This window comes from Mesocricetus auratus, unplaced genomic scaffold (genome assembly GCF_017639785.1).
Source record: "Mesocricetus auratus isolate SY011 unplaced genomic scaffold, BCM_Maur_2.0 Super-Scaffold_100003, whole genome shotgun sequence".
NCBI lineage: Eukaryota > Metazoa > Chordata > Mammalia > Rodentia > Cricetidae > Mesocricetus > Mesocricetus auratus.
The window spans coordinates 96967629-96993511 of record NW_024429188.1 but is presented as its reverse complement, the minus strand read 5'-3'; the positions used below and the strand labels follow the sequence as shown (position 1 = coordinate 96993511).

The following is a 25883-nucleotide window of genomic DNA, read 5'->3' as shown; positions in this document are numbered from 1 at the left end:
GATGTTTAACTTTTTATCCATAGGGTTTCACAAACTGGACTAAGCGAGATTTTAACCAGTTTATTAAAGCGAATGAGAAATATGGGAGAGATGACATTGATAATATAGCTCGAGAGGTAGAGGGCAAATCCCCCGAGGAGGTCATGGAGTATTCAGGTTTGTATGTCATTTGAAACATGATACTTCATTTTTCATGTATGCATTTCTGTGAAAAAAGATTTATTTTTAATTGTGTGTGTGTCCATATGGATGTATGTTATCTTTGTGCATGTGCTTATGATGGACAGAAGAAGGCATTAGATCCCCGGGAGCTAGAGTTACAGGTGGTCGTGAGTTGCCTGATGTGGGTGCTGGGAACCAAACTTGGGTCCTCTGGAAGATCAGCAAGTGCTCTTAATTGCTGAGCCATCTATCCAGTCCCTGTTTCTTTGTCAATAATTTAGTTGTGTCTTTTTGTTCAGAGATGTGAAAACTTTTGTGTGTGAGATGTAAGTAAAGAATAAGATATGACTGTATTTGTACTCGGCTGTCTCTGGGAGCCAGCTAAGGAAGCTGAGTAAAGCTCTGCAGAAACAAAAGTGAAAAACTCTGCATGAGTTTCTTATTCTTTCACTTCTCTGCCTTGGTCTTTTAAAGGTCTAGTCCTGAGGCTTCTGCTTAGTGGTTTGAAATAGTCGTTGTTGGTCATCCTTGAAGTAGAGAGTTCTTATCGGGCCCATTTAGAGACTCAACTGCCCTCAAGGAATTCAATCAGGTAGCAGCGAGCCCTATTAACTTAAGGCAATTTGGAATAGATCTAAAAAGATTTCTTGGCTAAATCTGTTCAGTGGTCCTTGAATCATTTCCCTGTCCTACGCAGCTGTGTCTTTAGCCTCAACCAGAATCAGAGGAGCTGCACAGAAGCATGTGGAGTCTTACTAATTCCTGTGTCAGAGCATATGGAAACTCAGGCTTCTGAAATGCAGTCTCACTAAAATCAGTTAATCTATCTGTTTTCTATGTGTGGTTATTAAATTTAAATTGGCCGAACTTTCAAATTTAGTCTGAATCTCAAGTATTTATAATCAAGAACATTTCCCACAAAGAAGCAATGTTAAAAAGTAGTTGTGTGGTTTCTTTGCCATGTCTCCTAGTTATTTGAGATTACTATTTAAATTCTGTGTTTATTAGGAAAAAAGGTTACAAATCTCATAAACAAGTCCAAGTTTTAATCGTTACTAGGTATAGCTTTTTATTTATCTAGAGTACTGGTCAGTGCTTGAAGAAAATCTGTTGTAATTAGAGAACACCTATTCTGTTTCTTCCTTCTGGAAATCTAAAGGGGGATTTCGAAGTTAATTGTGTCTGAACTCTATTTCATATAACACTGGATTCATGAACTTCTTTTTCTTTGAACACTAGCATAACACTACTACTTGTCTTAGGGTTGAAAACATAGCTCAAGGGTATTTGGGGGACAAGAGATGGGAGAGAGATATTTTCATGGAAGCTGAATGAAACAAATGTAAAGGGCACACACACAGAGGGACATAGTATTGGTGTGGGTCAAGCTGCAGGTTATGGGATTCCTAAAAGATATCAGGTAGCTACGCATTGTTATACTTGTCTGCAATCCCAGCATTCAGTGTCTGAGGCAGGAGAATCATAGGTTTGAGGGCACCCTGGTCTGTATGACATGCTTGAGGCTAGCCTGGTTTGTAGTGAGAGCATGTTTCAAAAATATAAGGACTAAGGTATCATGTCTAGGGCCCTAGGTTCCACTCACTGCACTGAAATAAAGAAGGGAGGAAAGAGGGGAAAAAAGAAAATGGAAGAGAAAAGAAGGAATAATATGTTGAGCTTGGGTTTTAGTTTAATGGTAGAGATAAAGATCTTAGATCTGATTCCCCATACCATGAAAACAAAATGACAAGGAAAAAAAAAGACTTCTTGTCAGATGCTCCCTTAAATTTCTCACTAAACCAAGTACCATAAAATGAAGGGCAAATGAGATTTTTGGAATTTCTATGGAGTAAGCTCAGGGCTTTTAAGTCCAGGTAAATGCTCTACACTGCCTCTACATACACTGTCAGAATTTCTGAAGAAGTTTCCTCAGAATACAGGGAGATGGCAGGACTATTTCATTGTTTTCATCAGACTGGAGGCCGTGTCCTAGGGTAGGGAGATTTGAGTGGGCTTATTCAATTGGTAGAAGATTGTACACAATTGGATGTTTGGGAGCATACTGTGTCTTAACAAAAAGAAGTGTGCGTGCAAGTGTGTATGTATGAGTGTATGTGTGTGTTGAATAAGTGGAGTACTGCCTAAGTGAACATGGGTGCTTATACAAACCATAAGTGCTAGCATATCTTTCTTGCTATGGTCTAAAAATGAAGAATTTGAGAAGGTGTCACTGGAGTCATAAGATGTGACTTACTAATACAGCAGATGATTTGGCTCATCTGTAAAATTTGATTGGTGGCTCAGTGATTTAAATATTCTTTTCTATATGTGTGGTGACATATTGTTTATGATCTAATAAAGCCACTGAAGATCAGAGAAGCAAAGCAACCAAGCCAGCAGATCTTACCTCTGCCCAGTTGAATTGGCAATCCTGTCTCCATGAATCCTCAGAGGCAACAAGTTCTGAGTTCCTGTTTCCTCCTCCTTATATTCCTTTCTCCATCAGCCATATCACTCCCTTCTCTACCTCCTGAGTGCTGGGATAAAAGGCATGTGATCCCAAGTGCTAGGATCAAAGGCATGAGCTCTGTTACTCTTCACTCTTGTTGTAGGTCAGGGTGCCTTGAACTCAGAGATCCACCTGCCTGTCTCCCAAGTCCTGGTATTAAAGGTGTGTGCCAACACTGCCTAATTTCTACAGGTAACTAGTATGACTGGCTTTACAAACTGATCTCCAGTGGCTTTATTAGATCATAAGCAATATATCACCACATATGTGTCCAGTTAAAATCCCACATCTTTAAAGAAACTGTAGGTGACTGGAAGTATAAAATTAATGAATGATTGCAGACATAACCAACAGTTTTTATAGAAAGCGCCACTTCATAGGAAAAAGGTGAATGATCTGGTAAAGGGTTTATTTTGATTTTTGCTTACTAGAAAGCTATATTTATATTTATATGCTTCTTGATTCTGTTTCACTTTATGCATTTGGTTTCTTTTGTATCACATTTGGGTAAAATGATAATATGGTCATTTAACAATTGACCATATTACATACACACAGATGACACCATATCTGCCTGTTAATTCTTTATCGTATAATTCCTTGGATTCATTTGCTTAAATGATAGCAGTTTAAAGTAATAACTTTCTTTTTCAGCTGTGTTTTGGGAACGCTGCAATGAATTACAGGACATCGAGAAAATTATGGCTCAAATTGAACGTGGAGAAGCAAGAATTCAGCGAAGGATCAGTATTAAGAAAGCACTGGATGCCAAAGTACTCTATTGTGTTTCAGTTTATTAGTAGATTATTTTATTTGCTGTAGTGATTAGCTTTGAGTTGCTATTGCACATTAAATTAAAAAGGGCCATTTTGTTGAAACTTACAGATTGCAAGATACAAGGCTCCATTTCATCAGTTGCGTATTCAGTATGGAACCAGTAAAGGAAAGAACTATACTGAGGAAGAAGACAGATTCTTGATCTGTATGTTACACAAAATGGGCTTTGACAGAGAAAATGTGTATGAAGAATTAAGACAGTGTGTACGGAATGCTCCCCAGTTTAGATTTGACTGGTTTATTAAGTCTAGAACTGCCATGGTATGTATTCCTTTTGTTGCTTATTTTGAAAAAGTACACATTTCTAGTCTCCTCCTTCAATTAGTTCTTCTGATTGTTAACACTACTTGTGATGCCAAGTTTAGTCACTTGGTTTCTGCTATGATTTCCAGAGCTTACCCAATCATAGCTTTGCATTTTCCCTTTGTAACTAATCAAGTGAATTTTGAGATTTTCCTGCCAGCCAGCTCCCAAATCATGACACGGAGACTTATCATTAATTAGGAATCCTCCGCTGATAGCTTAGGCTTGTTTTAGCTAGCTGTTATAACTTAAATTAATCCATTTCTATTAATGTACGTGCTGCCCTGGGGCTCATTTACCTCATCTACATACTGTCCATCCTGCTTTCCTGCTTCCTCCCTGTTTCCTTGCACCTCTGCCCTTCTTTCCAGCATTCTCTCTGCCCAGAAATCCTGCCTAGCTCTTGGCCATTTAGCTTTTTAGTAAACCAATCAGAGTGCCACTTATTCACAGTGTAAACAAAGATTATTTCACAATTAGGTGTATGGACAGAACAGTTGTTTGATAAGGTTCTTCAGATCATTGAAGTAGGTTGTTGAAGAACAATGTAGACTTTTTAATTCTCTTTTGGGAATGAGATTTCATTTTGATTGTCATCAGACTTTGGCAGTGAGTTGGTTTGCCATCTTGCTCTCGGTAACTATGGCCACATTTAATAGACAACTCCTTTCAAAGCCATGCATTTAGATTTATAGCCACTTGGGTTTTTATGCATATAAAAACATAATTTGGGGCAGCACCAATAGTTTGTAAAAGAAAAATGCTTAACTGCATTTTTCAGGGAATCATTTTCAAATATATGTGCCCTTTTATGTGATGAAACATTTATTGAATTCTGTGATATTTCAGTGATATTTTACTAATTTTTAAAAGGTTGAGAGCTTGATGTTGGGTCTAGTTTCTGCAGTTATTAAAGTAAGGCAGTAGGATGAAAGAGATTCAAAGTGCAAGAAAAGATTTAAGCTGTTTGCAATATTATGATTGCAGAACTCTACAGCTTTCTCACTCAGTTACCAAGGAAAAAACTCCAGTATATTAACAACCACTAGATGTCTCTGAACTCCCTTGTAACGATTCTTATTTTTCCTCCATCTTATTTATTTTTTCGCAACGTTTACCTCCATGTTCTTTCTTTCTCTAGATATTTAAATCTTCAGAGCATATTTGCCAAAAGGCACATATTACCTATATAAGTAATCACAAATTGCAACCTGCATTTTGTATAGTAAAATTGCAGACACCCATGTCTTTTATTACATTTAGGAAGTAGAATTTCTAATTTTTATTGAATCTTTTGAAAATATAGTCATTTAATTTGTATTTCAATATGTTAATATAAGGTTTTTAAGTAAAGTTTTCTATTATGCTGAAATTTGATTTTCCTTCTAGCTAGTGGATAAATTTTACTTATATTTCTTGAATTAGAGTATGAGTTATGTATTTAAAATATGTATATATTTATACTCTCTTTTTAGATTGCATTCATATCAGTAATTATGGGGCTATAGAAATTTATTATTAATATGTCTAGATCATCTTCCTCCGTTTGTTTCTAAAATAGCTTCCTTTTTAGTGAATCATTTTCATAATCTAGAGAGTAAAACTACCTTCTTGAGAGAAGCAGCTGTGATTTCTGGAATAGAAAACATTGGTTTCGTTGAAAAATCCTATCTTCGAAATAGAGGATGCAATTTGATTCATTTTGTGACTGTAGCTGTGTTTAAATTAAAATCTTTCTAATGATTGAAGTCAGCTTACTAAAAGATTCTTCTTTGCCAGACACACAACAAATAGTGTGAAATCTTTCTTCGAAAAAAATATAAGAACCTTAATGGTTATATTTTATGCACAAGTCTCAAAGTACTGAATTCATGACATCTGACTTAAGTAACACCCACAAAGTGCTTAAAGGCACGAATCTCCGCTGTCAAATATGCCTCACTTTGAAAGGCTTCAGCTACAGGCTCTTCTCCATTTAAAACTGCTGCCTGTACAAAAGAGAAAATAAGATTCAGTTCCATCTCTCTGTGCTAAAAAGACTGTGAATTTTTCTTGGAGAAATTGTGTGATCTTTAAGTAAGTAATCAGCCTCTATTGAACTTCATAAACAAGTAGGAAGCATATGCTGAACCCGGGGTTTTAAGCTCAGAGCAAATGAATTGCCTTTGCTACTTTCATCCTGGGGCTGGGGGTTCTTAGAATAGGGCCTTAGTGCTTGGTCATTCCAGAACTATCCCAAATAAAAGGCTGTTTATGAAATGACTATGAGAGGAAATGATAATGTACTGCATTTATGAGTAGTATCTCTTATATAATGCTGACCTGTCCCGTTGTCAACATTAGCTCATTAATTTTGTTGCCATCTCTGTTCATTTATTAGTGAGTGATGTGACATATTTATTAGTGACTGATGTGACAGAAATTTGAGGAGAATCTGAGAGTTCCAAAGGCAGTAACACAGTAGTCAGTTCATTGGACAATGCACATGGGGAAAGTACCTAGCCCTTAACTAGTAGTGCCTTGATTCTTTTTAGTTTCCTTTTAAATATGTAACAAAGAAAAAGTAAATTTAATTCTCAGAAATAAGCATTCATTGATCAAATGCTTCTCGTTTCCTCTATTGGATGGCTTTGTTTCTTAATTTTAGTGAGAAAATGTTTTCCTTTCAATTGCTGAAGAGCATTGTTTTTCTCTCTAGCCAGCTCAGGAAGCTGTGTGTTGCTTTGCCCGTGGCCAAGAACATTACAGTTGAAGCTGAGTATTAGTAGTTAGTCATTACAATTACCCTGTCTTTTGTAGTAGTTTAAATGAGTTTTGGCGATAGCATCTCAGAGAATCACATACTGTTGAATACTGGGTAATAAAATTTTCATGTTATTAGTTTGTTTTCAAATCACAACTTTATTATTAATGAAATTGTGCCTTATTTAAAAGTAATAAAATGGCATTTCTCATTAGAACTGTAGGAGAAAAAAACTACTTCCTAGAAAATATTGCTATAGCTTTTTATGAACTTGCTTCCCACTTTATATGGTTATCACAATGGCTAGTAAATGATAATTAGGTTACTAGTTCCACACAGAATGTTTTTATAAATATTCAATCTAGTCGGAAAGGATGTTTCTTTTTAGATATTTTAGAGGAATAAGAGGGGAATAGAAAATTTCCTGGTTGTTCTATAACCACAGTGATGCTTTGTTCCTTATAACGTTATAGTTTTAGTACTTAACTGCATGTTGGCAGCTACCATTGATATTTTAGCACATTACATTCTTAATGAAATATAAGAAGGATTAATAATACAGTGGCAACATTGCTAACTGGTAAAATGTTCTGACTGGTTCTTCTTGAGCATGGCATTATATGTGACCTGAAAATGGAAAGAAACCGGGAGTAGGAGGGCAGAAGAAAAGAACACATGGGGGGAAAATGGGTATAGGAAGAAACTGCAAAAACAAATTTTGTTTGAAAAAACGCAATAAAACTTAAAACTTAATTCTTTGTAAGTTAATAAAGTCAAGTACATTTTAGCTCATAGGAACCTGTTTTTTCCCCTGTGCTTGAAAGGCTAAACTGTGCCCTCTATGCCTTAATTGTGAAAACATCCACTGGGCAGGTGGCTCATGCCTTTAAACCCCGTACTTAGAAAGCAGGGGCTGTCAGAGCTCTGTGAGTTCAAGGTCACCCTGGTGTACAGAGCGAGTTCCAGGACAGGCTCTAAAGCTACACAGAGAAACCCTGCATCGAAAAACAAAAAAAGGAAGAAAATGAAAACATTCTATAATAGGGGAGATGGCGGTTAACTGCTATATGGCAAAGGGATCAGAAAATCCCTTTGCACAGAAGGTGCATTTGCGGTTGTGGAAGCAGGATTATACAAAAGGGATAAGTAAGTCCAGTATAGTCCAAAACTAGTGGTGTGCACATGGGGAAGGGGTAGAAGATGTTGTAACTAACAACCAAGTGATGAAGGAAACTGATGCATTGAGGACTAGCTATGGGTCATTCTTGTGGAGGAAGTAGGAGAGTCAAAGACAGATTTTAGCAAGGCAATGGCATGATCAGCTTTATGTATTTAAAATACTTCTCTGCTCATTACGATTGGACTTTGGGAGCCCACTCCACACAGAGGGATACTCTCTTAGCCTAGACACACGGGGGAGGGTCTAGGCCCTGCTCCAAATGATGTGACAGACTTTGAAAATCTCCCATGGAAGGTCTCACCCTCCCTGGGGAGCAGAAAGGGAATGGGATGGGGGCCAGTGGGGGCAGGGAGGAGGGGAGAGAGAGGGAACTGGGATTGACATGTAAAACGAGCTTGTTTCTAATTTAAATAAAAAATACTGCTCTGCTGGAAGTAGGTAGATGTATACCCCACTTACCAGTTATAGTAAAAATAAAAGGTCTTTAATTTCTATCCTGTTTCCCATCTTGTTTTGCTTCTTTTGATTAATGTGCCGCTGTCTGTCCAGGAGTCAGTTTTCCTACCACAGTTTTAACCTGAAGTGAAGTTGGTTATATTCAAGGAGATCAGCATAGGATCTTATCCAGTGTAGGCAATAGGTCAGAAAATCAACACAGAATATTTAGACTTCAGTTTGTTTCAACTCCTACAATTGGACAAGTTTTGGGTGGAAATTGAGGAACTGCACCAATATGCTACAGTTTATTTCTGACCTTTCTCCTGCTAGACTTTTGATTGTAGTTCATGCAGCTTTTATTTATTGGTAAGTTTGTGTATCAAATGTCATGTGTGTTACACATGTAGCTACAGTGTTTCATTTGTAATCCTAAATTCTTTGAATAACTAGAAATACAGTTAGTGCCCTAATAGGGATTCATGTTCGGTATTTATACCAGCCCATCATTATGTGAAAAGGTTACACATTATTTCATGAAATAACAATTTTTAAGTGACAATACTCATGTAAAAGCATATGACATTCAAAATGTGTTTGGGAAATGTAGGCTACTTTTATTTGAACATGTATTTCCATTCAGCTTTTTCCATTCAGGGCTTGTAACACAAATTAAAAAAAAGACCCGGAGACTGATATTGGGATTCAAGCTTCAAGCTGAATATCAGAAAAGCAAAGCAGCTGACCACTAGCCTCTTACCTCTACCTCAGGCTGAATGAATGTCTCCTACTGAGACATTGCTTCTGTCTTATATACTTCCCTCATGTTGGGACTAAAGGTGTGAGTTATAATTCTCTTTTAGACTGATTTACTCTTGTGTAGATCTGGGTGACCTTGGACTCATAAGAGATCCATCTGTCTACCTCTTAATCCTGAGTCCTAGGATTAAAGGTGTGTACCACCGATTCTTAGTTTCTGTCTCCTGGGATTAAAGGTGTGTGCCTGGCTTCTATAGTTCGTGGTTGACTTTGCTTTCTGAATCCTCAGGAAAGCTTTAATAAATTATAAACAATATACTACCACAGAGTCTAGTATAGATTGTCACTTTTTTGTTAGCATTATAGATTCAAAAGTGATTCCAAAAAAAAGGGATCCAAATTGCAGAATTTGAAGATGAAGATATTGATTTCAAATAAATAGGTTTTGGAGGGATAATATATAGGAAATGTATAAAAAAGGAGAAAACCTACCTATTTTGTGATACTGAAAATTCTAGAACAGAATACTAATGTTATAGAATTTTATCTACGAATTCAGAGACGTACATGTGGACTGTAGTTGTTTTTCTTTTATTTTACTTTTTTGTACCTTACTAATTTATTCACTTTTGACTTTTTGTTTCATATGGCATATAGACTAAGAATTATTTTTACATTTTTATAAAGAAATTCAAAGGACAACATTTTGACATGTGAAAATTATCATACAAAATTCCAGGGCTAGTATTTATAACTAAAGCTTTATTTGAACATGGGTTCATGCTCAGTTACATATTTTCAGTGACTAATCACAATGCTACAGTGGAAGAGATTAATAGTGTGATGGAGACTGTATCATTTCCAAAATTGAAAATATTTGCCATCTATTCTAGTTAAGTTTCTATTACTGTGGTAAAACACCATGACCAAAAGCAACATTGGGAGGAAAGAATTTGTTTCTTTGGCTTACATATCCTGATTCACAGTCCATTGAGGGTTGCCAAGGCGGAAGCTCAAAGCATGAACCTGGAGGCAGGAATTGAAGCACAGAGAAACACTGTGTACTGGCTCGTTCTTAATGGGTTGCTCAGCCTGCTTTATTATATAACCCAGGATCACCTGTCCATGTCACGGCATCACGTACAGTGTGCTGGGCCTTTTCACATCAATCATTAATGTCCTACAAACTTGCCTACAGGCAATCTGATGAAGGCATGTCCTTAATTGAGGTTTCTCTTCCCAGATAACTACAGTTTGTATCAAGTTGACAACAAACAAACAAACAAAACCCCACCAGGGTGCAACTCTCCTCCTTTTTGTTCATGATTTTCCATGTAAGTTTTGCAAAATAGAGGCAGCAATATGCGCATCATATTGTTTGAATGGCACACTGCCTTGGAATTTTCTCCACAGATAAATTAGTTCACAAATTAACCTTTACCAAAAGAGTTTAGGGAAAGAAGAAAGTGTATTAAGGTCTTTGGCATGGTATAGCACATGACCTCTAGTCCAAGTTTTAATAGAGTCCCCATTTTCATCTGAAACCCCATGAGCACAGTCTTTATTCTCTTTACACTTACTGACATTCTGGTCTTTGGGGCTCCCAACCAGAATCATTCATTAATCCCTCATTGCAGCATTCTTTTCTATCCAATTTCCAATTTTTCCAAATCCCTCCAATAAGCTGTTTCCTAGGGCATCTGAGCCACATTGTCAGGCAGTCACAGCATGAAAACACCCTCACAAGCAGATTGAGGACTCTGTTTTACTAATCTGTGTATTTCTCAACTCAGTCAAGTTTACAGTCAACATTAGTCATCGCAAATAGATTTGTATGTTACACAGTCTTCCAAGAAATGTTTTACATGAAGGCTGGGTAAAGAGAGAGGATATTTACTCTAAATATGAGGTGTTTGTGGTTCTGCAGATGATTCTGAATGACGCATGGAAGCTGCCTGGAAACATAGGATTGTTAGGTGGGATAGAGTTTGGATTCTTCTCTTTGACTGCACAAGTTAGATATGGAACCAGTTGTTAGGTACCATAAGGTAACAAATAGCAGCATTGCACAAGGAAAGGTGTTAAAGTTGTTCAGAGTTGGAATAGCCAGGCTTAGAAGGTAGCCAGTACTCTGACATTAGAGGAAACTACATAGATGACCAGACTCATTAGCAAGGATCTAGCATTGGGTAATCATGATCAACCTAAATAGTTTTTAATGTTAACCCCTTTCTCATTTTGAGTCTAAGATTTTTATGAAGTGACAATTTGTTTAAAGTAGTTTCTGAGCATAAAATGAATATTTAATTGTGTTACTCATCCTGTTCAGAATTTGTCATGGAGGTCCTTTGGTCAGTTAAATTACATGAAAACCTTTGTATTTATTTTTTAAGCTGTAAATAACTTAGCCTTAGCTTTGCTGTTACCTTGTGTATGATTTGCCAAGTTGACTTCTACAAAACATTATTTCAGGACCAGAAAAATGTTTTGTGCTGAAATAGATTTGGGGCATGCTGACATTGAATCTTGCCACCAAGACTTCCGATCTACATTAGAATGCTAACAGCTCTGAGAAGTCCTGCCATGGATAAGTTTGTTTGCCGCTTTGAATTTCCCACCAGTGTGAACACAGAATACTTAACACATTTCCCACAGTTTTCAACACAGCAGCACACTTTTTCAATTTGTCGTTTTTTATTGTCTTCTGTTGCTCTTAATTGCTTTGGCATCTCTTTTTCTGACTCCCCAGTGTTATTTTTTCCTTCTTCTAAATTCATTCCTAAATCAAGAGTGGGGGATTGGTGAAAGAGGTAATTAGACTGCAGAATTATAGAAGTTGTTTGACACTCCACGAACCATTCCCTTAACCTCAGAAAAATAGAAAGCTACATGGGAAGAAACAGAGAAATTGAAGAGAACAAAAGTGCTTGTCCTTTCTTTGATGCCTTTCTGTAGAGTTTGTTTTTTCTATGTTTGGAGTAGCTAGTGACAGGTTCAAAGGAATGAAGGTGAGAATTTATTATTGTAGTCTATTTTGAATCGTTTTGGGATATTCTATCTCCTTAAATATAAGACTGTCCGAAAGTATTAGTATTTGTCCCTGAATCATTCATATGAACTATGAATATGTATCTAAAGATATCTGCAGTTGCAGGTAGGTATGACTTATTGAGAATAATAATAGCCGTAGGGTACACCTTAATGATTCAAGAATCAGCTTTATATAAAGAATCTTTGTAGTCTCCCTAGAAACCAAAGATCAGATCTCATCAGGGTTAACTTAGCCCTTTCTATAATAGATAAATTGAATAACATGCTGTTTAATTTGTATGTATATATATTATTGAATGAAACTGTGAGGAGTATTTGGTCTGCATATTAAACATATCACCATTACTTTGGTAAGTACTGGAAATTATAGTGTTATTGTTATCAGTTTATTTAACCTTGGGATATCCAAGAATCTTGAACATTCTGGTGTTATGAAGGCTGTTTTTAATAGGGAAACACAAATTTGTTAATGTGTAATATCTTTCTGGCCAGGCTGTCTTTTATTTCCCATTTCCTTGGTGGCTTAAATTAGAGAGTAGATGATGTTTGGATAGTTGGTAATATATTCAGTTTTAACATTTCCTGTGTTATGTGGCAGTTTTCTAGATCTTACTTAGAAAGATAAAACCATGTTTTAAAAAACTTGCCATTTTTTACAACTTTATAAATTGTTTTTTAGAAAATTTGGAAATATAGACATGTATAAAGAAAAAAATAAAAGGTACTAGTTTAGCTATATGACTTGCTCTGGCAAAATCTCTTTTGAACTGTGGTACAAATGCATTCTCTACAGAATAAACAGACCCTATTTTTTGCTTTTTTATTAATTTATTTTTTACATTCCAATCCTAGTGCCTCCTCCTTCCTCTCCTCCTACTCCCCTCACCCCAACTCCCATCTGCTCCTCAAAGAGGTTAAGGCCTCCCCTAGGAAGTCTACTAAGTCTGTTCCATCATCTCATAGAGGCACCTCTCCACCCCCCACACCTCTGTGTCTAGGCTGAGCAAGATATCTCTCCATATAGAATGGGCTCCAGTAAATCAGTTTGTGCATTAGAGTTAGATCTTGGACCCACTACAGTGGCCTCATATATTGTCCCAGCCGCACCATTGTCACCCATTTTAATGGAGTCTAGTTCAGACTTATGTAGGTTCCCCATTTGTCAGACCTGAGGCAGTGATATCTCATTAGCTTTGGTCAGCTGTTCTGTGAGTTTCTCCATCATGCAGACCCCATTTTTAAAGAAAAAAAAGCCCACCACTGATCCTACTTTCAGAGCTAGCTGATAGTAACTGCTAGTTAGCATTCCTTCAGCAACTTCTAGTGTCTATATCTTTTATTCCCAAGTAACAAACATTTAGTTTCCAGGAATTCCCTGAATTCATTGTTCTAAATACTTTCTTGAAATATTTTCTGTATCTATTGATTATAGTAAGTGTCTAAGAATGGGATTGTTAAGTCAGAGGATATGAAATTAAAAAAATAGTTCTTTGCTCCTTCCAAGTCATTTTCTTGAAAGGCAGTGTGTTAGTTTGCTGCTCAATGCTGTAACATAATACCACAGAATTGATGGGATACACAGTATTTCTTTTTTGTTGTTGTTGTTCTTGTTCTGGAGACTGGAATCCAAGACTAAGGTGCCAATAAGGGTAGTCTGTTGGGTAGATGACCAACTTTTGCATATAATGAGGTGATGGGAGACTTAGTTCCCTACCCTTTTTGGACTCATTTAGTCTTAATTATTGCCATAAATCACCCTTCTCCAAATATAGTCAGAATATGGCATTGAGCATCTCAGGATTCCCCTAAATATGAACATTAGGACTTTAATACATGAATTTTGGGGAGAAAGTTTAGTTTATAACAAGTAACACTGCCATTCAACATCAGTGACTATAAATTCTCATTTACATCTTACTGCAACCAAGGTACATGCTACACCTATGTGTGCACATAGCATGGACAGACACATGGGCACTGTGAACATGGGAGAAATGGCATTGTTTTACTTCCAAATTCTTTGAGACTTGGTTTCAGAGAACAAGTTGGTTTAGTATGTGTGTGTGTGTGTGCATGCATATATGCTGTAGACAGGTTGTACAAGTGCTTTACCATTGCACTACATGTTCAGCTCTTGAAACTTTAAGAAAACCACCAATTCTTATACCAGGGATGTAGAGATGAAGCAGTGGATAAGACCATTGACTGTTCTTCCAGAGGAGGTGGATTAAGTTCTCATAACCCACATGGTGATTCATAACGGTCTATAACCCCAGTTCCAAGGAATCTGATGCTCTGTTCTGGCCTCTGCAGGTACCAGGCACACATGTGATGCACAAACATGCATGAAGGCACACACTCATAGACACAAAATAAAAGTAAATCCTGAAAAATTCTTTGATAGTTTGCTGAGTTTTCTATTCTTATACTTTGATCATTTTTCTTTTTCTTTAGTTTGCTCTTAATTGCCAGAAAAATATATTTTGGTTTAAGTGTTTAACTGTTTTGTGTTTTGTCAGGCATTTTTTTTACACAGAAAAGGAATAATGTATTTAAATATTATGTATCCTTTGGTATTAATTCATTATATACCTTTAAATACAGCAAAGTGTAAAGGGTTACTAATAAATGAGTTTCCATATTAATGAATCATATGTTTAATGCTTACCATGCATTCATAAAATCTGTTTATAGTTTGAATGCATTGATTTGCTGGCAGTAAAATATAGTAGTGGCAAGGTTAATGCAAAAATCTTTTCAGATAGTGTTTACTCTGAATTAGCAAGTTCGGCCCTGATTCCCCGAACTTAAATCCCATAAGATGTGTGGTGAGAGACGTTTGTTGGCTAAGAAGCTTTGGGAACAGCTGCGTCTTATATGCCTGACTAGTGGTTTGTGGTGAGGATCAGGATCTGGAAGGTTCCATAAAACTTTGTAATGAAGAAATCTGTTTCAACAAACCACAACCAGCCAAAAATGCAGAGTTGTAGAGCTCAGTCCCAGTGGATACATCTAAAAAATACTGTTACATCTGAGTTTCAGGTAACATTGGGAGGGGGAACAGCAAGATTGTAAGAGCTGGAGGATCAGGGAGTTTGCTGTGGGACTGTTTCTCTTAGGAGTGTCAGAAGTTACATCCATAAAATTTCACCAACATGATTATCCAAGTATGAACTGAATAAGGAAAACAACAGTGGTCATGACAAAGTAGACAGGGGAAAAGCCCACAAGGCTTCAACCCTACACAAATAACCACAGACAACGAAGGAAAGAGGGGGTGGGACAAATGACTGTCCAGCGTCAAAGATCAGCCTTGAAAACACAGAACAGGTTATAATTAGGAATATATGTTCATATACATATATGCATGTAATAACAGTGAAAAAGATGCCATGGATTTGAAAGAGAACAAGGAGGCCATGTGGGAGAGTTTGGAGAGAGGAAAAGGGATGGGGAAATGATGTCATTATATTATAATCTCAAAAAGAAAAAGAAAAAAGGAAATCTAACTTGTACGAACTCCATGTTTCCAAAACACAAAGCATATGTCCTTAGCCATAGAACATCTATTTATTCTTTTCTGTTTATGTGATTTACATTACGATTTTATTTTGAAATATTTATAGCTAAATAGGAAGTTATGAGGAAAAGTACAGTGAGATGAAATTCACCTTTCATGCAGTTTTCCCCAGTGGTAACAAGTTGAATAGCTATAGTTTAACATTGCAATATGAAAATTCATATTAGTATAATCCACAGAACTTGTTGTGATATCATTTGTACGGGCATTGTGTGTGTGTGTGTGTGTGTGTGTGTGTGTGTGTGTGTGTGTGACATACTGTTAAATTTGCAGATTTGTGGAACCATCATTTCCACAAGAGTCACTTGTACTGTCTCTAGCCACAATCATTCCCTTAGTCTCCTTAGCGTCTGGCAACCATTGATCTGCTCTCCATTTCTCTATTTCTGTTCCTTTAAGGGTGTTACATAGCCAGGCAGGGTGGCACATGCCTGTTATTCTAGAACTTGGGAGGCTGAAACAAGAAGATTGCTGTGCATTCATAGCCAGTCTGACTAAATAGTGAGTTCCAGTCTAGTACTCTGCCTCAAAAATATGTTATATAAATGGAGCACACTAGACATAACCTTTGTGACTGGATTTTTCACTCAGAATAATTCCCTGGACTCCGTGATGTTTTGTATATCAATAGTTCCTTCCCTTTCATTGTCAAGGGAAGTTCCCTAGTAAAATGGGGCAGCTTGTTTAATCTGTCATCCATTGAATGACACTTAACCCCTCCTCCTATTAATATCCTATACAACTGGTGTTCTAAAGAATACTGGTTTCGTTGGGGGGGGTGTAGAAAAAAATACAAATTTTGGAAATTTTCTTCCACAGAAATGATACAGTTAAAGAAGTACCTTATCTTAAAGGATTGGATAAATTTTAGAAATTAAGTTCTTTATTATTTCATTTAGGAATTCCAGAGACGCTGTAACACTTTGATTTCATTGATTGAAAAAGAAAATATGGAAATTGAGGAAAGAGAGAGAGCAGAAAAGAAGAAACGGGCAACTAAAACTCCAATGGTAAAATTTTCAGCATTTTCCTAACTTTTAGGTAGATTTCAATTTTTTTTACATCTTTACAAATGTTTATACTATGTTTAATGACATAATGATACCCTTTACCTAGATGGGTTTTTTGAAATTCTAATTGGTTTTAGACAGAAGAAGAATCACACCACAAACATGCCTCCTTTTTGTTTGAAGAACATATGGTTAGGAACTCCCTTGTTACAAGACTCAGTATTTAAAAAATCCCTCCCAAATCTAAGCAGAAGCATAGTGCAAGCAAGATCCTATGAATTGAAACTAGGTCGCCGTGGGAGTAGGGAAAGTTTAGAGTTCGGATGGGACAGTGTGGGAATTGAAACCTGGAGTTCTGAGTTGATCAAATAAGTTGTTTGATATTTGTGGAACTGTGTGTGCAAATGGAATCCCTGAGCAGGCAAGAAAGCTTTTTTTCTGACAATAAGTTAATTGCTGGATAAAAATGTGATTTTAATCCTGTCTGGTTGCTGTGTATGTCTATGATTCAAAATGTTCTTTAGAAGATCATCCTGTTTGAGTGTGTTAAGTAGACTACCACATTTTATCAAATCTAAGATGCTTTCTTGTTGTGAGACATAGCATTTTTTGTGCCACTGAGAGATATGATGCCAAGTGTCATCTGTTATCAGTTGTAAGATACATCCTGATGTCAGAGATACTCAAAGGGGAAAGAAATCTGCATCATAGAAAATATGAAACATGGTGTGTTAACATCTACCTTAAGGTTATAAAATAACACTCATAAATAAAACTTTCCCCCCAAAACTTTAAATATTAAGTAGTTCTTTAAGATAAGAGTACATTTATAAGCCATGTGTAAGTAGATACTTGATGACTATTTTTGATGGATATTTTATGTCTTTTCATAAAAAGAAACACCTTTAAAAGTTATTTTCTGTTGGGTTATATAGTTTGTTGGGCTACATAGAACAATGACTGTGAGTGTAACGCTGAAGTGAATATTCATGTTAAAATTTTTAATGCATTTACATCCTAGATTTAACATTGTTGGGCCATTTAAAAGTGTGCATATTGGAGCAGAACATTAAATCTGTTTCCATTTTAGTCACAGAAAAGAAAAGCAGAGTCAGCTACTGAGAGCTCTGGAAAGAAGGATGTCAAGAAGGTGAAATCCTAAAGCCTAGAAATAAAGTTGTAAATGGGAAACTGCTATTTTCTTGTTCCCATCTTCAAATGCTAATTACCAGCTCCAGTCTATTCATGGTACTCTAAGGAAAAAATCTCTTTGGTTTTTGATTTCTTGCATATTTTATATATTTTACAATGCTTTCTACCTGAAATGTGTAGCTTTCTATTTTATGCATTCTAGTATTTTGTGTACTGTATTTTGTGCATTTCCTGTCTTCATCGAATTCCTCTCAGTCCTTGTTTTTTTGAAGCTTGTGCTGAGGTTTTAGCTTTTCTATGTTTTATATGCCGCTGCTTTGAAAGAGAACCTAGATTCTATAGCTGTATTATTGTTTTCAGACTTTAAATTTATATGGCTGTGGAAAAATGAATTAAAATGATTTGAGGAGAAAGACTTTTTCACTTCTTTGTTGTTTTCTTTTCTATTGAGTCTGGGCTTGTATGTGTTACTGCACACTGTGATTAGCATAATAATTGTTTCTTTGAGGTCATCTAAATATTTTTTTCCTAAAGAAATAAAGGGTGAGAAAAGAAAAATATTAAAAAAGCCTAATATTTGATACTGTGCTTGCTGTCAGTATACGTTACATTTAAATTATTCTCTAAATATTCAAGTGGGAAAATATAATAAAGAAATGTCTATAAGAAATGTAATTATTTCCTGTTTTTTGTGCAGTAGAAAGCAATTGTATTTACTGAATTGTATTCCTCATCATTACTATGTATTTTGCTTAAAAGGTAAAACTTTTCTTGCTGATTTGTGCATGATCTTCTGTCCCACAGAGCCAACAGAGAACTCTGGGTTAGCATATAGATTTAGTAACAACTAAATTCTAAGATGATGAAATGATTGTTGTGCATTGCAGAAGAAGGGAAGCTGTTTTCATTAGGAATGCAGTTATGCTCAGGTAGCAACCTCAGAGCATCAGGGGTTTTGAACACCAACAATTTGTTTCTTGCTCACACTACAAATCCCGTCCAGGTCAGAAAAATAGGATGGGAGGGAATGTGCTCCACACAGTCACTCAAGCGTCTACACAGACTGAAGTTCTGCTGTTCTGTAGTATAACCATCCAGGACCTGCAGTATTTTCATGTCACTGTAGGAGAAGGATAAGAGAACGGAGAATTTCATACAGGTTCTTTACTGCTTTAGCCCTTAAGTGATACATGTCACAACTACTTAGATTACATTGTCTCCAACTAGCCACATGGTCCTGTGTATTTCCAAGAGAATGCAAATGCAGAGGAACAAATGGAATGACCTACATTACTGCCTTCACTAACTTGTGCTATGACCCCTAAATTGCTACTCAGAGCAATTAAGCCTCAAATCAGATTTTGGGATTTTCCACTCAAATGAGTTGAAAAGCTCCCATCAGTCACCAGAGCTGGAGAAAACGATACCTGGAAGAAAATTACTGATGCCCTCAAGTTCTTTGCACTAGAGAAACCCTTTTTTTTTCTGGGAGGTAAAGATGAAGGGTGGGAGCAAGCACAGTTGGAAATGTTACAGTCTTTACTTCTTAGTCCTTCTCTGTTAACCCAAAGTGTTAATGGCTGAGGGGTATGTGCCTGCCCTAAGGGAGGATTTGCAGGTAAGTTCTTCAAGTTTTTTTTTTCATGAGGCTGTTTCCTTGATCCATAGCATGTCTCTTAAGGTTCTTTCTCGAACCAAAGAGTCGTGCCACCCAGATCTTGAAGACTATCAGTGGAATATTGAGATGTCATCCTTAGAAACTTATGAAATGGTTTTATGTAAGAGCTGGAAAGCACACACTATAGACAGTGAAACATGTCTTCTGTGTGTAAAGATAGGCGACTGCATTACTGAATTTAGTCTTCTAACAAGACCACCTATACAGCAATTATCAGATGATGGCACAGTGTAAGTGATGTCATGTCAAGGGTACAAAATGCCCTAAGTCTGACTATGACACCCTTTTTGATTGTCAAATTTTTACAGAGATATTAAACGGGCACAGAAGATTTAAAAATCCCAGGAAAGAAATAACATTTCAAACAAGAGACCTAGCATTACTGGATCATATCCCTAGAGCTGGCTGCCATGTTGCAGAAAGAAAAAAAGATAGACAGTTAATCACATCAGCTGCTTGACGGCCAGAGGAAGAGGAACAGAATGTCGTATATTTCTTTGGAATTTTATAAGAGCATAATGACTCCACACTCTACTCTCTAGCAACAGAATTCTAACTGATGACACTGACTTCTGACCCAACTTGATCCTTTGTTTGGAAATTGTGCAACAGGGAAAGGGGGTAAAGAAACAGGGTCTCTGAGGAGTCTCCTTCACTCAATCTGTATTCAATCTGTATTGAAGACAAGGGGTAATTAGGTCTCCCAATAACAGCAAGGATTCTGTGGAATCGCTTGTAAAGTATCCATCTTAATCCTATGTCTTAATTTCCTTACACTCAAAGGATGGTGCTATGTCATCACCCTCTTATTGTCACTATTTGTATCTCCTTGGTGCACAATCTGATTATACAATTTTTCTATGAAAAGTGTTCACAAAATTTTATCCTTTGAGACCCTCTGTGTAAGACAGTTTATTGAGTGGTATATTTGTGGCTACATTGCTTGCTATGATATATGTTTTGATTTAAAAAGCCTCTATTCAACTGGTGGAATTACCCACTATGACCAAAATAAAATGCCATTTCCCCAAGTTTTGTCAAAGGTTTGTACTTGTGGCCTAATTGTTCCTCCTCTTAGCAGTGGTTAAGATTTCCTGCCTGGTGTCCAGGCCTGCCCCATGATCGATGCTTAAATTCACGTTGCTTTCTATCCAGGTGTTTTTTTTTACTTCAGAAACCCTCAAATTGCCAACAGATATCTATTTTCTTGTATCACTTATCACTTTGCTACTCCTCAGTGTCAATTTTCTCTTTTGCTTGTTCATATTTCCCCTTCTTTTACAGGGTTTAATATGTAGCTCAGGCTTTCCTCCAACCTATGTCCCTACTGTTTCAGCCTTTCTTGTGATATGGTTACCCACCGCATGTGCCAGAACAACTGGCTCTGGGGTTGGTTCTTAAATACATTTGCCTGTATCAGAACTGATGTCTTAGGCTCTGTTTCTGAGAAGATTCACAGTAAGACATCTTATATGCAGAGCTCTTCTTTGCCCTTAGTGAATTCATGAAAAGCTGAAAGATGTTCAAGGGTAAGGAAAGTAATGACCAGATACTAAATCACAGATCTGTTCTTATAAGCACTGTGCTCTAAGAAAATTTAGTATGTGGTATGACGGGATTGGAACTGGTATAACATATTGGGTACTAATTTCTCTCAATTTATAAATCTTTCTTATATTACCAATAGCTATTGGAATTACTAGGTACAGGTTACAAGATATACAATGGTTTGGTAAGGCCAAAGCTGTTGTTTAGGCTAGTGGTTCGTTAAAGTAATTGGACCAGGTCTTGACATTTCTTGTTGTGGTATGGTGTACAAACAGTACAGAATTCTTGTGATCCCTGACATTTTTCATCTATTGGTCTGGTGGATCAATCATTTGCTTTTCTGTTGGAAAAATTATTTAGGCTATTATAGTCAGATCCAACTTAAATTTTACAATCAGTTTTAAACCTTGCTTTCCATATTTCCTCCAAGACTTGCCTTTTGCATATTTTATTTTCCCTGTCATATAGATGTTAGAATTCAATAATATGTTAGACTAGTAAATAATGTAACCTACTTATGTGGGTCTCTGTACATCTACAGTATGCTGATAGTAAGCACTGGATATCCAACTGTTTAACTCTCATCATAAATACAGTTTTTAATTATTATGTTTCCTGCAAAGCCTGTTTGTTATATCCAAGACAGAACAAGGTCTGTGCATAAGGCCCATCTTTACTGGACTATTTGGTATGGTACTAATCACTATCAGTGACTTTGGCGCCTTGGTTATCTCTTTATTTTGTGCTGGCCATTTAGTTTACTATTGGCAGTTAGTATTGCCAAAATATGACCATTAGTACCTTTTTTTTACTAAAATTTCCATGGCATTCCACATACTTTTTTCCAGCTTGTGTTATCTGTATTGTTTACAATTGAGTAAATAGTCAGCATCTGGTCTGTGGATCTGAAAAGGAGGCCACACCCCTTTGGGTGTGGCTTCAGGTGGATGGAAGCTGCAAGAGATGAACTTGAGGCGTGGCTTTCCTTTGGGTGCTCTTTCTGGTGGGCCAGCGGATCCAATAAACACCCATTTATCATTTATCTTGGGTCTAGTGATATAATTACATCCTTGCCTTCAGTAAATGGCTTCCATTAATTACAATTAGGTTTGAGATCTGAGTGTATCTTTGTGGGTATATTCCCCACTCTTTTCATATGTCTTTTTGGTTTCTAAGAGCTAAAGCTTTCTTCTTTTCCTCTATTTCCTAATTCTTTCCTGGTTTGTCTCTTATCACTTCTAAAACTAATACATTCCCTGGACAAACATTTTTGCTCATTTAATATATACTGTAGTTACTGCTTGCTAATCAAGGATATTTTAAGTGTGTCTAGGCCAACAACATTCTCAAAGCAAAAGCGTTCTGGGTCCTAGTCATTATTTACTGTCTTTCTTACTTTGGTCTTGTTTGTTTTCTCATTAAGTTTACTTCATCTCAATACTTGAACAATCGCCTTTTTCCATGTAGTAAATGCAGAGCTTAGTCCATTTTGTTACTGAGCTCTCTCTACCTTCAGTGGTTGCATTTAGACTCTGAAATCCACAACTTTTAGACACTTGGCCAAGAGTCTGTTGTCAACTGGATGGATAGTCCTTGAAGTTCACTAGTGGTTGTTTCTTTGTCTTCTCTTCAGAAATGTGAAGATTAAGGGTTGTCCAATGTCTAACTTAAAAACAACACTAGAACATATTCTCAGGAAACTATAGATGTCCGTAACAGCCTAGGATTTTATCGCACTGTCAGTTTTTCCTTATTTCTGAGCATAGTTTAAATGGAGAGCAAAGCATAATTTAAAAGAAGAGCAAAAAAGAACAAGCTGAGTTTGCCATCTAGATGACTGCCTCAGTATATGCACTTTGCCATGCCTCCTGTGCAGCCTGCATACGAGAATATGGCGAGGTGGTCGGGATTGATGACACAGAGACCAGTCGGTTGTGTTAAGAAAACTTTATGCTCCCCAAATCGGCTTAGGAGAACTTCCCAAGAAAAATGCTTCCCTTCAGAAAAACTTCTGCCATCCATACACGCACACATTTCCAACAGACCTCTCACACACCTCTCCTTCCTCCTGGCTGGTGGTTAAATCTCTGGCACCAAAATCAGGAACAGCAGGGAGTAGCTAGCCAGCGGGAAGATCAAAGTCAGGGTGTTTCAGTGACCGAGCCCTTATCAAGCCCTTATCAGGAATTTATGGCACTAAATTGTTTTCAGTAAACATGTTTTCAGTAAATATTGTCTCACAGCTGCCTGCTCCCAGGCTGATGGAGGAGTGGGTTTCCCGCCAGGGTCTATGATCCCCACACACCTTATAATCTAATAGGCCAAATGTGGGAGACACTGCTATTTCATTTATGTGAGAGATAGTTAGTTCATATGGAACCTTGCTTTTGCAGGTTGAAATCATGGTGAAACTAATCTTAACTTCAAAACTGCATGTTTCCGTGAAAACTAACAGCTGTCAGTTACACACAGTGAATTATATTCTAGTATTCCACCACCAGTGATTCATGTATGAGGGCTGCCTGTTCTGTGTAATCTTATTTTCCAAATTCAGTGCCAGAGGCAAATAGTTGCTCTTACGTTCTTAGACCAAGTTACTGCTAGGGATGGAGATGAGTTCCAGATGCTGTTAAGACATAAATCATAGTGATACACAGCCAGGGAATATTTGAATCTTTCTTTAGCCCTACCATTCATTTGTATTCTACACAGGATGCACGAGCCCAAAGGCTGAGACAAGAGGCACATATATTTTATTAAGTAGGACTTCAGTCCCAAACCTTAGTTCAGCACTGTACTGAGCTAGTCTTTATCATAAGGGGGCTTTAGGAGAGAGGCAGCCTGGAACTCAAAACCAAAACAGGATGAGTGGCTAAGTATTTCCTTTAAACCAACAATCAACTTTCAGAATTTGCTCTTCCATCAAGAAAAATGATCATAGCTACCATCCCAGAAAAGTGCCTTTTCCTGTCTGTGTAGGGATGCTTATATTCTTAAGGTTTTCTACACTAGAAATTGTTGTTCTTCAGTACCCAAAGTTATTGGCAATCATCTCAGTACTCTTCTGCTACTTAGAGGTAGCTGGAGAGTGTATCAGAGAGGATCCTTGAACTTCTTCCTTTGGAAATCAATGTGGTCACTATGCTTAGACTACTCAGATTCTGTAATGGGGTCAGTTCCTACAGCACATAATTGATTATATGTTCACATGTGACTAGAGCATTGAGTAACAGAAAGTAAGGCAAGAGGTGCTGTGATACATACATGAATCTAACATTGAGGAGTCTATCCAGGGTTTTGCATATGCTGAGTAAGTGCTCTACCACTAAGTTATACCCCAAATCCCAACTTGTGATGAGAACTATAGTCTCTCCATGAGTGGTGTGGTGTGGTGTGGTATGGTGTGTGTGTGTGTGTGTGTGTGTGTGTGTGTGTGTGTGTGTGTGTTGGTGAGACTTTCATTGAGCTTGAGTCATTGAGAACAATCGTTGGGTCTTCTGAGAGATGGTAATGGCTTCTGGTCACCACACCAGCAGAAAACAGCTCCTTTTAAAAAAAGCTATAATAAACACACATCTGCTGCACTTTGAATATGCCTGGGCTTTAAAATAGATTGTTTTGTAGTATTTAAAAAATCACTCTGAACTATGCATGCATAATTTGCATGGTGTAATTTTCCCTGTGGTAATCTTCCACAGTGCTAGGTAAGTGCTGTGACACACGGACAAGTTGCACCGGGTATGGCTCATGGGACTGGAACCTGGGATTGTGTTGGAGAAGAAAGAGATTTGGACTTGCTATGCTGAAAGCAAACATTCTGAGTTGTATTCAGAATTGTTAACCTGAGGCTTTGACAACAACTGTTTTCTTTGAATTTATTTTAGTTAGACACTGTATTCGATTTTGTTGCATAGCAAACCACCCTAAAACTTAGTGCCTCCAAACAATACTATTTAACTTGCAGCTGTGTTAGGTGGGCAGTTTGGGTTAAACACAATATTTCATGTGTTCAGTGGCTTAAGCTGTCAAATTCCTGTTTATGCATCCAAAGAAATACTTTTTTCATTATATTTTATTACATTTTTTAGAAAAAAAGCTTGCTTCACATGTCAATGCCAGCTCCCTCTCCGTCCTCACCTCCTGCACTCCCGCCAACTCCCCAGCCTCCCACCCTATCCCCACTCCCTTCTGGAGTCTGTCATTTCGTTCAGGGCAGGGTCCAGACCCTCCCCCAAGAGTCCAGGCTGAAAGAGCATCCCTCTTTGTGGTATGGACACACAAAGCCCATTTGTATGCCAGGGATAAATACTGATTTACTGTCCAGGGCCCCATAAGTTGTCCAGGTCTCTTCACTGACTCTCACATTCAGGGAGTCTGGATCAGTCCCATGCTGACTTCCCAGATGTCATTCTGGGGTCGAAGAGCCCCCCCTTGTTCAGGTCAGCTGTTTCTGCTGGTTTCACCAGCCCATTCTTTACCCCTTTGCTCATCACTCCTCCTTCTCTGTCACTGGGTTCCAGGGGTTCAGTTCAATGTTTAGCTGTGGGTGTCTTCCTCTGCTTCCATCAGTCACTGGATGAAAGTTCTAGGATGGCATATAAGGTAGTCATTAAGTTCATTATCAGGGATGGGCATTTAAGGTAGTCTCTCCACTATTGCTTAATTTGCCAGTTTGTGTCATCCTTGTAGATCGCTTGAGATCTCACTGGTGCCACATCTCTCTTCAAACCTATAATGACTCCCTCTATTATGGTATTTCTCATCCTGTTCTCCCCTATTCTTCCAAAAAATACTTATATGCTGAAAGTGGATATTAAATGAAACTCGGGATAAAGTCAAATTATTATAACTAAAGTGGGCCATTTTCTGAGTGGAGGAAAATGCAAAATGCAGAACAAGAATGCTCCTGTAGTCAGAATGGCAGGGTCAAAACAGG

The 25883-nt window shown here is 37.3% G+C and overlaps 1 protein-coding gene across 12 annotated transcripts in view; it reads left to right on the top strand.

Moving 5' to 3' along the window:
- Nucleotides 1-20430, top strand: part of Smarca1 (SWI/SNF related, matrix associated, actin dependent regulator of chromatin, subfamily a, member 1) — an 87905-nt gene extending 67475 nt beyond the window's left edge. For 7 of the 12 annotated variants that reach the window (XM_021231045.2, XM_005076838.4, XM_040744569.1 and 4 more), the window contains 5 exons: nucleotides 24-156; nucleotides 3326-3444; nucleotides 3557-3769; nucleotides 16459-16569; nucleotides 17660-18136. In XM_021231045.2, coding sequence (XP_021086704.1) covers nucleotides 24-156; nucleotides 3326-3444; nucleotides 3557-3769; nucleotides 16459-16569; nucleotides 17660-17731 — 648 coding nt within the window. In that variant the 3' untranslated portion in view covers nucleotides 17732-18136. Of the gene's footprint in view, nucleotides 1-23; nucleotides 157-3325; nucleotides 3445-3556; nucleotides 3770-16458; nucleotides 16601-17659; nucleotides 18137-19707 lie in introns of those variants that run through there. The other 5 variants (XM_013118266.3, XM_005076842.4, XM_013118264.3 and 2 more) reach the window with 3 other exon arrangements.
- The last annotated feature ends 5453 nt before the right edge of the window (nucleotides 20431-25883 follow it).